This window comes from Manihot esculenta, chromosome 8 (genome assembly GCF_001659605.2).
Source record: "Manihot esculenta cultivar AM560-2 chromosome 8, M.esculenta_v8, whole genome shotgun sequence".
Taxonomy (NCBI): domain Eukaryota; kingdom Viridiplantae; phylum Streptophyta; class Magnoliopsida; order Malpighiales; family Euphorbiaceae; genus Manihot; species Manihot esculenta.
This window is the reverse complement of record NC_035168.2, coordinates 8,397,003-8,410,370: the sequence shown is the minus strand read 5'-3', so window position 1 is coordinate 8,410,370 and position 13,368 is coordinate 8,397,003. Positions and strand designations below refer to the sequence as shown.

The following is a 13,368-nucleotide window of genomic DNA, read 5'->3' as shown; positions in this document are numbered from 1 at the left end:
CATGTTTTTTTAATTAAATAAATTTTCATTTTTTCATTTTTTCACAATTATATTTAATATATAAAATAATTTTTGACCAAAAGAAACTTTAATTCCTAAATAAATTTGTAAGCCCATATAACCTTTAGCATAGTTGGCTGTCCCATATCATAGATAGTAGGTAGTCTTTAGCATAGTTGGCTGTCCCATATCATAGATAGTAGGTAGTGGCTCATCTTTTATGACGTCTAAGGGCTCGCATTTGATGGGGCTAAATCGTAAATTTTGAGGTGATTGTTAAATTTAAGAATTGTTTTTACAAATTTGAAGATGTTTTGAGGAGGTTTTTGTAATTTTAGAGGTTGAAATTTAGTAATTTAGTAATTTGAAAGCTTTAACGAGTAAATGGTTTTTAGGTTACCTCTTAATGGAGTTAACTAAATTGATAATGTAGAATTAAAATGATAAAATTATATAAAAAAAATTACGTAAAATTAATTTTAAAAATTGACTATAATCATAGAAAATTTAAAAGAATCAACTTTGATATCTAAAAAAAATTCAAAAATATGATTTTTTTTTTTGGCAATATGATGGAGTTAAAAATTATAAAAATCTACATGGATAAACTATGCGGCATTGGCCAAAAAGAAAATATGAAAGAAAGGAAAGGATTCCCAGTTAATCAGAATTGATGATCTATTCACAATGGTAATGGTCTGGTAAAGAAGCTTGATGAGCTTAGAAGCCTTCTTGGGAAGGCTGATGTGGTGATCCTCTGCCCCTGAGGATTGTAGGTGTTGGGCAAATCTGATCTGATCTGATCTCACCATACAAATTCTTAATTTTTGTATTGTGTTGTGTGTTGGTAGGTAAGAGAGCACTACCCAACACTTTTGACAGTTCATGTATTAGATTAAGACACCATCTACAAAGATTTCCAATTATAAAAAAAATAAAAGACAAGTTATTAATAGGTAGTGATAAAGGCATGATGAGTTTGGAGCTGGCAAAGATGCTGATAACCCATTTTTAAATAAATGACCCCCCATGTGACTCTAGCTCACTAGTCAACCTATGAAGGCTTGTTTAAGCATTTACTTTAGGAAAAAGCAAATCATAATACCGGCGGTTTGATGGTGCTTAACAGAAAAGTCCAACCAATTACTAGCCTCCACCTCACATGCAAAAGAACAAGCTACTATAACTTAGAAAGGAAATATGGCAGGCAAAAGAGCATTGAACACTTAACACATCAATGAAAGATCCACAGAGTATGCACTCACTAACACACTAATATAAGGTCCACAAAGAGAAGCAAGAAGAAACAATAATTTTAACTAGAATAGAAGGTTTGCAACAAAGGGATTTGGAATTATCCTACCAACATGGAACTTCCTAGATGTGTAGAGAATTTGCAGGTAGATCAGTAATACAATTCCAACCTAGCAGACACTTAATGGTTTTGAGAGTAATCGAAACTTAGAGGTTGCTGAAAGCATGGAGCTTGTCACAAAAAAGATATGGGGTGATTTAGTTATTTAAACAAAAAAGTTGGTATGAAGTACATTCAGAAAACATGAAGTGAAATAGCCATAAATAAAATATACACTTTAAAAATGATTAAGCTCAATATTTTAATTTAACTCTTCAACATCTCTACAAAAACAATGAAAAGAGCAAATTAGCTCAAAGCGTCTGTTACATAAAACAAAGAAAATGCTAAAAACTTGAAAATAAATTATATCATTACCTGGAAAACAGCATGTCTAAATTGCTCATATGAATGAGCATATGTCATTGCAACACTTGGCCATTGAACATATGCAGCATCTCTTGATGCTTGATTTGATCCTACTGCACAGAAAGGGTTCATAACTGGGGTCGTAGCAGGCCTGTAGCCAAGAGAAGTTTGAGTCCTTGGCATCTGACCCAACTGAGTGAAACCAGTATCATACTGCACAAACGGGAGTTGAATCTTCTGCATATCGAATGGTGCCAAGTTGAAGTTTTGATTAGTTGGAAGGCTTCTTACATACCTGCATCAATTGAAAAGGAATATCTAGTTTAAAAAAATAAAAATTCTTAGGTTTTGCAGACCAGTTATATACATACGTATATATATATAATGTGGGTGAAAATCACATAAAAATGAACCATAAAAATAATAATTTAAAATGGACACCTAGGTGCTAAAACCATGATTATTTTCAATGCAGTAGTTTGTCAACACAACAAAAATTGCAAAGGCAGCGAGCATCCAAATAATGAATGCAGTCGACAACCTTTGTAGCGGCAAGTCCAGATATAGTGAAAGTAATCTTTACTGGTCATAGCTCCGATCATAATCTGGATCAGTACGATCCTTCTCTCTATCCCTGAAAATGGCAACTCGAGATGGTGCATAATCCCTGGAGCAAATATATTTTTCAGGCACACTTACAGCATTCCTGCAACCTTCCTGCTCATCCTTGCTTACACTTGTGCTTTTTCTGTCTACATAACCCTGAGATACTGTATCATCTGAGTTGGGACTGCTAGGGCTACTGAAGATGCGAGCTCTTGCCCTATCATACTCCTCCTTTCTCTCTTCCACACTTCTCACAGGACTCCGTTTGATCCCAAATTCACTAGATTCATTTTCAGACCCTTTATTAGGCCTTGGCCTGATAGCAATCTTAAGCAGCTCAGGTTTATCACTTTCTAACTGTTTAGCAGGAATTTCAGATAAGCACACCGGAGGATATCTACTTTGTGCTGTTTTCTTTACCAGAATTTTATTTGCCAAGCCATCTATGCCATTATCCTGTACCATGGTTATCAGCCCATAGTGTTGAGCAACACGGTGTGCAGCAAGCCTAAGATATGAAGTAGGGAAGTGCTGGAATTCAAATTGTTGTTGATAAGGGTTTTGTAAGAATCTCTGAATATCTAGTTCCATCCGTAAAACTGACCAAAAAATTCATAAATTAAGTTAATTTTTCTGGTCCATAAAGATAACAACCACATGCGCACACCAAAAAAACACAGATCTTATTCAATCGAAGGCTTGTTATTGAAGAAAGGGAGTTGCAATACTAAAACAGACAATGTAACTCTCACAAAAAACCTGCTAATGTAATCTAAGGCAAAGAGTCAAAGACTAATCTAGACTATTCTTAATCAATGAAAAATTGTCAACAAACACAATGCATGGAACTATTTACACATATATATATACAAATGTCTCATCTCTCTATATGGCCTCATCTCTTTCTCTCACTCTCTCTCACTACAACATGAGCACAAACAAGCAAATGCACCTAACAGCATACAATTAAAAGTTTGATCCATACTCCATATGCAGATGGTTGCGTGATGCTTATGTGTACCTCAATTCAAATGACATCCTGCTTAAGAGTGATGTAATGCTCTTACATCAGATGACACACAATACAACACTGTTAAATTATTCACCAGAAGATAAAAGTTAATCTCAGGCTGATTCTAATACATGTGGTGGCATCAGTATATTTTGACCATATACTGGGAGAAGAAAAATAAAAGGAACGGAAGAAAACACACCTTAACATTTCATCTACAGTTCAACCTTCTTAGGAAGCTAATAAGGGTTTAAGGATAACCCAAAAAAAAGAAAGAAAAGAAAAGAAACAGAAACCTAAAGCATTTAACTCTGCTTTACACCTCATGTTTCCTCCCCATTCTCTTTTTGAAGCAAGCTCTAAACAAGGAACCAGGATACTTGAATTCTCAAGTTCAATGTATTTAACATTTTAGGTTTCTTTACCATCCATGATAAATATGATTAGCTTACCCCCCCAAAAAAAATTATTCTGTACTGCCATTAGCATCTCCCTTTCAACTTAGCTCAGCAAACTCAAAATTTGGTCTTCCCACCTGCAAGCTCAGCCATAAAATACAATGGATATATATGATATATGAGGGGGAAAACGGTGTGTACTGATAGCACACATGTAAAATATTGCTGATATAGTATTGGATGATGATATTTCTAAATTATTTCAACTTAAAATTTCACTGTGAAATTAGGAACTTTTAAGTTTCTATGAAATAGTAAGTTTGTATTATTGAGAATTTTGTTATAAATTAGGAAGTATAATTTTAGTTTATTTATGAAGGTCAATTGATTTTACATTCCTAATTTACTGTTTGAATTGTATTTTCTTATTTAGAGTTTCCTAATACTAGTAGTAGTATTAATATTAATCAATAAATACCTATATAATCTAGTCCAGCCTGTATTTTTTCTTTTTTTTGGTTACCAAAGTTTTCACTTAATTTACTGTGTGACAACAGTCTCATCTTATCCAATGAGACTCACCACAACAAACTCAAAACCTTGCCGACAGCTCTGACACAACTGCCTAAAAATGGCTCATGGCCGGGTAGCCCAAACCAGTACTAGTCAGACCACCTGAAGTGGCACACATGTTCACACCGACATCTAAGCTACACATTGACAGTTTAGTGCAACATCAGCACCATGTCATTGCCAGCTCAGCACCTAATCATCCACCACCTTGCTGCCAAATAAGCAAAAAAATTTGACAGGATCTCCTTGATAAATTTGACAAGCTAATTCTGATTTTGACATCCATTTTGGGCATAAATCTCTATTCAAGGCTAATATTAACTTCAAATTGTGTTTTTATTAAGATTTGTCTGAGCTACAATGCTAAGACAACAAGGTAAAATCGATGAACAAAAGGACTTTGATGAAATTCGAATGTTACAATTTGATGAAACACGTTATTTAAGGGATTCATGTGGTGGTGTTGCATATTTTCCTCTTGACTTATTTTATGAATGTCAAACCATCAAACAAATTTTAAGAGTTGGGGGTGCCTGCGGGGTAGGGGGTGTTTGAACTCCAAGTTTGGGAGAAAACTTGAAGAATTGAAGAAGGAATATGCATTTCAAGTAAGCAAAGTTGGACAAGAGATCAAGAGCTCTTGACAATATAAAAGCACAACAACAACTTGAAGATGAAGAACAACAAAACCAACTTGAAGATGAGGTTGAAAAGCAAAAGAGCTTCTTGAAAACCTAATTTGAAGAATTTGTAGCTTTATTTCCCTGTTATAGAAAAACAATATGATGAGATGAGCATGCCAAACTTGAGGAATCTATCCTAGGGAATGAAGCAGATCAAGCCGTGGAAACTTCAATGGTAATTAAAGCAACTCAGCCTAAGGAATCAATGGAAATTTGAAAGTGCTAGGGCTACTGAAGATGCGAGCTCTTGCCCTATCATACTCCTTTCTCTCTTCCACACTTCTCACAGGACTCTGTTTGATCCCAAATTCACTAGATTCATTCTCAGACCCTTTATTAGGCCTTGGCCTGATAGCAATCTTAAGCAGCTCAGGTTTATCACTTTCCAACTGTTTAGCAGGAATTTCAGATAAGCACACCGGAGGATATCTACTTTGTGCTGTTTTCTTTACCAGAATTTTATTTGCCAAGCCATCTATGCCATTATCCTGTACCATGGTTATCAGCCCATAGTGTTGAGCAACACGGTTTTCTACAAGTCTAAGATACGAAGTAGGGAAGTGCTGGAATTCAAATTGCTGTTGATCAGGGTTTTGTAAGAACCTCTGGATATCAAGTTCCATCCATAAAACTGACCAAAAAATTCACAAACTAAGTAAAATTTTCTGGTCCATAAAGATAATGACATGCACACACACAAAAAAAAAAAAACACAGATCCTATTCAAGGGCTTGTTATTGAAGAAAATGAGTCACAATGCTAAAACAGAAGATCTAATTTTCACAAATGACCTGCTAAGTGTAATTAAGGCAAAGAGCCAAAGACTAATTACACCATTCCTAATCAATGAAAAACTGTCAACAGACACGACTTATGGAACTAACTTTACACTTATATACACAAATGCCTCATCTCCCTATATGGCCTCATCCCTCTCTCTCCCTCTCTCACTACCATATGAGCACAAACAAGCAAATGCACCTAACAGCATGCAATTAAAAGTTTGATCCATACTCCATATGCAGATGATTCTGTGATGCTTATGTGTAACTTAATTCAAATGATGTCCTGCTTAAGGGTAATGTAATGATCTTCCATCAGATGGCACACAATACAACACTGTTAAATTATTCACCGGAAGACAAAATTTAACCTCACGCAGATTTTAATCCATAAGGTGGCATCAGTACTCTTTTGACCATATACTGGGAGAAGAAAAATAAAAGGAACAGGAAAAAGAAAATCTTAACATTTCTCTGACAGTTCAACCTTCTTAGGAGATATAAGGGTTTAAGGGTAACCCAAAAAAAAAAAGAAAGAAAGAAAGAAAAAGAAACAGAAACCTATTGCATTTTACTGTGCTTTACACCTCCTGTTTCCTCACCATTCCCTTGTTGAACCAAGCTCTAAACAAGGAATCATGATACCTAAATTCTCAAGTTTGATGTTGATACTTGAACTATTTAACATTTTAGGTTTCTTTACCATAACCTACAAATTCGAATAGCTTGCTCCACCCCACAAAAAAATTATGCTTTACTGCCATTAGTATCTCTCTGTCAATTAGTTCGGCAAACTCAAAATTTGGTCTTTCCACCTGCAAGCTCAGCCATAACATACAACAGATGTATATGATATATGAGGGGGAAACGGTGTGTGTTGATAGCACACATGTAAGAGATTGCTGATATGGTACAGGAAGATGATATTTCTAAATTATTTCAACATAAATTTCCACTGTGAAATTTGGAACTTTTAAGTTTCTATATAATAGTAAGTTCTATTATTTAGGATTTTATTGTAAATTAGGAAGTATAATACTATTTTAAGTTGATATATAGAATTATCATTTAGGAACTTTTAAGTTTCTATATAATAGTAAGCTCTATTATTTAGGATTTTATTGTAAATTAGGAAGTATAATACTATTTTAAGTTGATATATAGAATTATCATTTAGGAACTTTTAAGTTTCTATACAATAGTAAGTTCATATTTTTTAGGATTTTATTATAAATTAGTAAGAACAATATTATTTTAAGTTGATATATAGAATTATCATTTAGCTAAAGGATGCTTCATAATACAACAATATGATCTTATTATGTTATGTAGCTCTATATTATAAATCATGAACTCTTGAATTTTAGATAATGATTATCATTCTGTGTGCTGAAACTCTTATTTTGAATTAATCAAATAATTAAACAATAAAAAAAGGCCTTGAAGGTTGAACATGGAATACCTCCATGAAGCAATTATTAGTGGTTTCTAGCAACCATTTGTCAAATGAAAAAGGGAGAATGTAAAAGAATAATAATAATCTTTAGACGATCTAACTCTCACAAAGAAGCTGCTAATGTAATCTAAAGCAAAGAGCCAAAGACTTACTGCACTATTCCTAATCAATGAAAAACTGTCAACAACACAATGTATGGAACTGAATTTACACATATATATATCAATGCATCATATCTCTATGTGGCCTCATCTCTCTAAAATAAATTTCGACCAAGAGTCACATGTCACATCTGTAATGACTTTAAATTCCTTCAATAAACTTCTAACCCGTATAATCTTTCAACTGCACTATGACCTTCATTCAATAAAAAAGCCAAATGGGTTCATGGGTCATGGGTTGTGTGCCATCCTGTATTTGGTTGTTGCACATCGTGGGTAGTGGCTCATCTTCTGTCTTGTTTGTAGAGCTTTGTGGGGCTTGTAGCATTGCACCTTGTGGGCCTAAATTATTATCTACTTGTGACTTTAATATTTTTCTTGCTGGTATGGACTCTTTTTTAGTATTTGATTTATTTTAGAATTAAATTGTTAAGTATTTTATTTATTTTAGGATTAGATTGTTTCATCTTATCTTTTTGTTTTCTTATTCCTTATATCTCAGTAGGATTGTATTAAACAGTAACACTATTCCCTATATACATTGCTGGAAAATCAGAAGTAAAATAATCAGATTTATTTCATCTAAATTGAAATTTAAACTCTCTCTTAAGAAGTTCAAAAGGTCAGAGCTCCCTTCATTGATCTCACAACAACAACAACAACAACTGAGCGAGGAAAAAATCAAGGAAAACTAACGAGTTCGACCTTGGACACTAATCAAAATCTGTATCTTAGGGACATAACAAATTGGTATCAAAACCTAATGCCATAGGGGATCAAAATAATCTACAGCAAAAGTTAGAATCTCATGTCAAACTCCCTGAAGAACGTTATCAATAGCAATGTTAAGAATAAAGAGAGATTTGAGGATTACTTGAGACCATAACTAAGCAATTAACTTTGACTCAAGAGGTTGAACAAAGGAAGAATCAAGAGTCTGAAATGGGAACAAACAGCAGTAGCCAATCAAACTTTCAAAGAGAATTGAAGGTCGGTTGATGCCAGACTTGTAACTTCAGTAGCACCGCACTATACTAAGCTAGACTTCCCTACTTATGATGGCACAGATAACCCATTGCAGTGGCTGAATCTTGTGATAAGTTTTTCCATGATCAAAGAATAGCAGAGGTTGAGGTTGAGGTTGACAAAGTGGGACTTGCGGCATTCCATATGATTAGAGAGGCTCAAATATGGATTTTCAAACCAGAGGAGGAAGAATCAAGAATAACTTGGGATACCTTTAAAAATTATTGCCACCTACATTTTGGACCTCCACTAAGAAACAATCCTTTGGGTGAGTTAGCCAAATTAAAACAAACTAGCAGTGTGGAAGAGAACAAACACAAATTTCAAGCTTTGTTAGCAAGGGTACACTCAATCAGAGGGACACAACACAACAGGTGGAGATATTTACAACTGGATTAACTGAATTGATCAGAATAAATGTGGAACTTCAAAATCCACCTAATCTTACAATGGCGATGAGCTTAGCAAGGACCTTCAAAAAAGGCAAACTTTGATGCAAAATGGAGCAATAGGAAATTTTTCACCAACTTGGGTGGGAAATACACGGTATGCACCCTCGTCATCCACTTTAGCACCAATATACAGCAGTGTGCACAATTAATCACAACAATAGCACTCAAGGCCTTACGGTAAAGAGATTGACTAAAGGCAAAATGGCGGATAGACGTGCAAAAGGACTGTGTTACAACTGTGGTGAACGTTATACTACAAGTCATCAATGTAAGATATTATTTTAGTTACAGGTTGATAATTGGGGTGATCCAAGTGAAAGCACACTGCGACTGAAGAAGCAATTAGGAGGTTTTAATTCAATGGACCTTTGAGCTCGATGACAAGCTCTATCCAGGGGGTAGTGTTGTCATGGACTCTTTTCTAGTATTTGATTTATTTTATAATTAAATTGCTAAGTATTTGATTTATTTTAGGACTAAATTACTTTATTTTATTTTAGAATTAGATTGTTTTATCTTATTTCTTTATTTTTTTATTACTTAGGACTTCTATCTCAGTAGAACTGTGTTAAACAGCCAGTGTCATTAAAAGCATCGGGAGGTGCTTTGCAGGTGCTAGGCAATGCAAAGCAAGGCACCTCCTACCAAGGCGCTCGCCTCAGTGACGAGGCGCTAGGTGCCAGGCGGGCGAGGCGTCGCCTGGCACCAGGCCCTTTTTTAATTATTCTAAAGGGTTTTAAAATTAAAAACCTTAAATGCAGATCCTGATTCCTTCTCCATTCCAAACAGCAGCCAGCCGACAAAAGCACTAAGAACAGGTATGTACTCCTCTTTCTTCTCTTCTTCCTTCTCCCTTCCTCTACACTCTCCATATCCGACCCAACCTCTCTTTCTTCTTCTCCTTCGTTCCTTCCGTCTCATTACTCTCCTCTCCATATCACTCGCTCCAACTGATCTAAATACTAAAGCTAAGCTGAACAATTTTTTTTTTCTTTTTCCATTTCCCTTATCCTCCTCTTCTCTCCCTTCTTGTGTTCTTGTTATCCTAGTGTCCTCACCACTAACAGTTTTTTTTCATTTTTCATTCTTTTTAAATTTTAGTTTATTATTACTTGATTACTATGTTGCTACTTGCTTGGTTTTGATGTTTAATTGTTTATCATTTTTTTTATCAAATTGTTTATCATTCAATTTGTTGAATCCCACATCGGTTGTGGAAAGGGGTAATGTGCCCCTTATATGGGCCATAGGCACTCCTCCCCCTTGAGCTAGCTTTTGGGGTGAGTTAGGCCTGACCCAAATTTAACATGGTATCAGAGTCTCCCATCCGATGTTGGGCGCCCTATAAATGTGTCACGCACCAGTAAAAATCTTGGGCTCTGGGCGTGAAGGGGGTGTGTTGAATCCCACATCGGTTGTGGAAAGGGGTAATGTGCCCCTTATATGGGCCATAGGCACTCCTCTCCCTTGAGCTAGCTTTTAGAGTGAGTTAGGCCTGGCCTAAATTTAACACAATTGATAAATTTTAGAAATTAGATATTGATTGTTTTGCTTATTTATTTCAAATGGATATGCTTAATTTGTGAATTGTTATGAATCATGAATGTTAATGTTTAGAAATTAGAATGGGTGTTACTGATTTGTGATTTGTTATTCATTTATTTGTGAAAATTTTTATTTATTTATTTAGAAATTAGAATGGGTGTTGTTGATTTGTGATTTGTTGCTCATTTATTTGTGAGAAATGGATTATTGTTTATTAATTTACAAATTAGAATGTATTTATATGCATATATCTAAAATATGTAAAAGCCTTTTTCAAAAAGACGATGTCTCACCTCTCGCCTAAGGCGACAAGAGACTTTATCGCTTTAGCGTCGCCTCTCGTCTTGATAACACCGTAAACAATAACACTATTCCCCATATACATTACTTAAAAACTAAAATTTAAATAAACAAATTTATTTCATCTAAATTGAGTTCAAAAGGTCAAAACTCCTTTCATTGAGCTCACAACAACAATAACTATTGGGCGAGGAAAGAATCAAGGAAAACCAACAGCTTCGGCCTTGGACACTAATTTTACTGTAAATAGACCTGTGACGAATCCGTATCCAAGGGACGTACCACTTGCGTTTTACTTGAATACTTCCTATAGAGAGATTCCAGTGAAAAATACATATTTGATTGTGTAATTCAGGGAAGAACATATATCTTAACACACCTGCATAATGATTGAAAGCCACATTTTCTAAGCAAACTGAATGGGCAATATTCTCTAATCAAGCTGAATTTATGCCTGAAAACCATCAAGGGTGTGGTTGCTTTAAGGAGTGCTATATGTCACTTAATCAATCTTTCATTCATCATATATGCATACCCTGTATTATAGAAGAACAATTCAAATAGGACATGTACCTAGCTAAATAATTGCTGTATGTTGTAATTTAAGCATTAAATGGAAACCGAGTGATAAACTTGAAGTACTGACATAGTAAATAAATAGCTTCACTCATCTCATCATTTTATGAAATGGGCCTGAGAACATTGTTTGTATTAAAGCTATTCTCTATAACTCTGTAACTGGACATCAATCAAAAGCCACCACATATTATCCAATCATCCCTGAACTACCTATCCAACTTATCCAATTATATTTTTCTGTTTGTTGTATGATATACAACAAGGAAGGAAAAGATCTCTTTGAAACATAGCAACTAAGACATCCTCAATCTCGGTAACTGAATATACCAAGTCAATCTTTTTTGTGAATTACCTCAAGTTGTTTCGTCTTCTCTTTTGCTAGGATCTTTTCAAACTCCTCCCTAGTTACAATTTTCCTTGCTGATAAAATCAAGGAAAAGAAAGTTAGTAATAACTTGCCTCACCTGAAAAACAAATTAGAATACAGGTTCTGTTTCCTAAAAAGCTAAAAGAAAAAAAAAATAGATAACAGGATACACCAATAATATGCATGAAAACAGTTACACAAGGATAAAATTAATCACAAGTCCCAACCTCATTGCCTCAGCTAAAAAAGCAACAACATCAACCTCACTCCCACTCCAAGACACATGAAAAGAGAATGCAAAGACATCTTATTCCGAGTAATTAGTATCAACCATAGTGCCTGCAAGTTAACACACGTGCACAATCTGCAGGTTCATGAATAATGTTAATTAATTAAGGATTCTTTTTTGCTTACCAACATTTCCAGAAGGTGAATTCTGTTGATGATCTGGATTTGCCTCTCGAAGTGCACATTAATTTCAGAACAAAAGGATAGAAAAGAGCATTAACGTTAGCTTCAAATTCAACCCTTCAAAATTCAAGTGGTAGAAGCAATCTGGATACACAAGGTAAATTTAAAAAACTTAACCCTTGGATACAATTCTCATGGCAAAACCAAAACTTCGAAGTACATGCAACATCACAAACACAAGTGTCTCAACTAAATCAATCAATGGCAGAATAAAATACAAAAGATTATATGCATCTAAACAACCAGTGGAACAAAAATTTCATTAGGACTCAAACCCCAAGAAACCGAAATTTATACTACCGTGTGAATTATGTGGAACAGTGGTGGAGGTTGCAGCAAATGCAAACCTGAGGTGAGGAGTAGCCTTCGGGTCAAGAGTGGGCGCCTCGGATGGAATTCCTCGATGGAAGAATCCATTGGCTCCTCAGAAACTCTAAAATCGTTGACAGTGTCACTGAGGTTGCCCCTTGATGGTCCGACGCGTTGCCATAGGCGGAGAGGAGGTGAAGTTTGTAGCAGCAGATCTTCCGGGTACCGATTCTGAATGAGGAGGTTCAAGGTTGGTGTTTCAGTTCTGGGAATCGATTCTGATGATGAGATAACTGTCAAATTAGAAAAATGGAAGTGGAGATATTGCAATCGTTTTGGGCAGAGACAGGAGTTTGGTTTCTGCATGGATAATTTCAATTGGCTCCCCCAAACAAACTTACATCAAATGGGTAGAAATCATAAGTTTCCAAAATCTAAAGCTTTAGGATTTAAAGGTGCCAATTTTTTTTTTGTTTTTTTTACCAAAGTTACGTGGCGATACGGCATTAGAACAAGAAGTAAGCTTGCGAGCAAGGGTGTGGACATTATAAGGATTGTATAGGAAATTGAAAGAGATATATTTTATTGACTCTATAACAGCTTATTTATAGGGATTGATCGTAGTCAATTAATGGAATGAATAAATGAAAAGAGTATAATAGCATATTGCTTATTCAACGCACTGAGTTATAGTTTCTCTATCCCCATGCAAGATAGTGGGATGAGGTGTAACACCAATCTTGGAAGAGAGTTGTTCAAAGTTAGTTTGGGAGAGTGATTTTGTGAGAATGTCAGTTAGCAGAGAACACATGAGTGATTCGAAGAAGTTTTTATTGGACTTTGGTGTGAATCAAATGATAATCAGTTTGATGTATTTTATCTTTGAATGAAAAAAAGGATTGGCACAGCTGTATGTGGCCCAGCA

At 35.1% G+C, this 13,368-nt stretch overlaps 1 protein-coding gene across 5 annotated transcripts; it reads right to left on the bottom strand.

Moving 5' to 3' along the window:
* Nucleotides 1–961: 961 nt before the first annotated feature.
* Nucleotides 962–13,011, bottom strand: LOC110620828. Of its 5 annotated transcripts, none has more exons than XM_043958965.1 (5): nt 12,482–12,914; nt 12,078–12,110; nt 2,307–2,928; nt 1,733–2,018; nt 962–1,486 (listed from the first exon to the last, which is right to left on the bottom strand). In XM_043958965.1, the coding sequence occupies exons 1-5, from the start codon at nt 12,807–12,809 to the stop codon at nt 1,436–1,438; spliced, it is 1,320 nt and encodes a 439-aa protein (XP_043814900.1). In that variant the 5' UTR covers nt 12,810–12,914; the 3' UTR covers nt 962–1,435. The 5 variants fall into 5 exon arrangements, 3 of the variants coding, with proteins under 3 accessions (XP_043814900.1, XP_043814901.1, XP_043814902.1); XM_043958967.1 differs by lacking the exon at nt 962–1,486 and adding an exon at nt 1,600–1,638 and having other exon boundaries at nt 12,482–12,912; XM_043958966.1 differs by lacking the exon at nt 12,078–12,110 and having other exon boundaries at nt 12,482–12,913.
* Nucleotides 13,012–13,368: the final 357 nt, after the last annotated feature.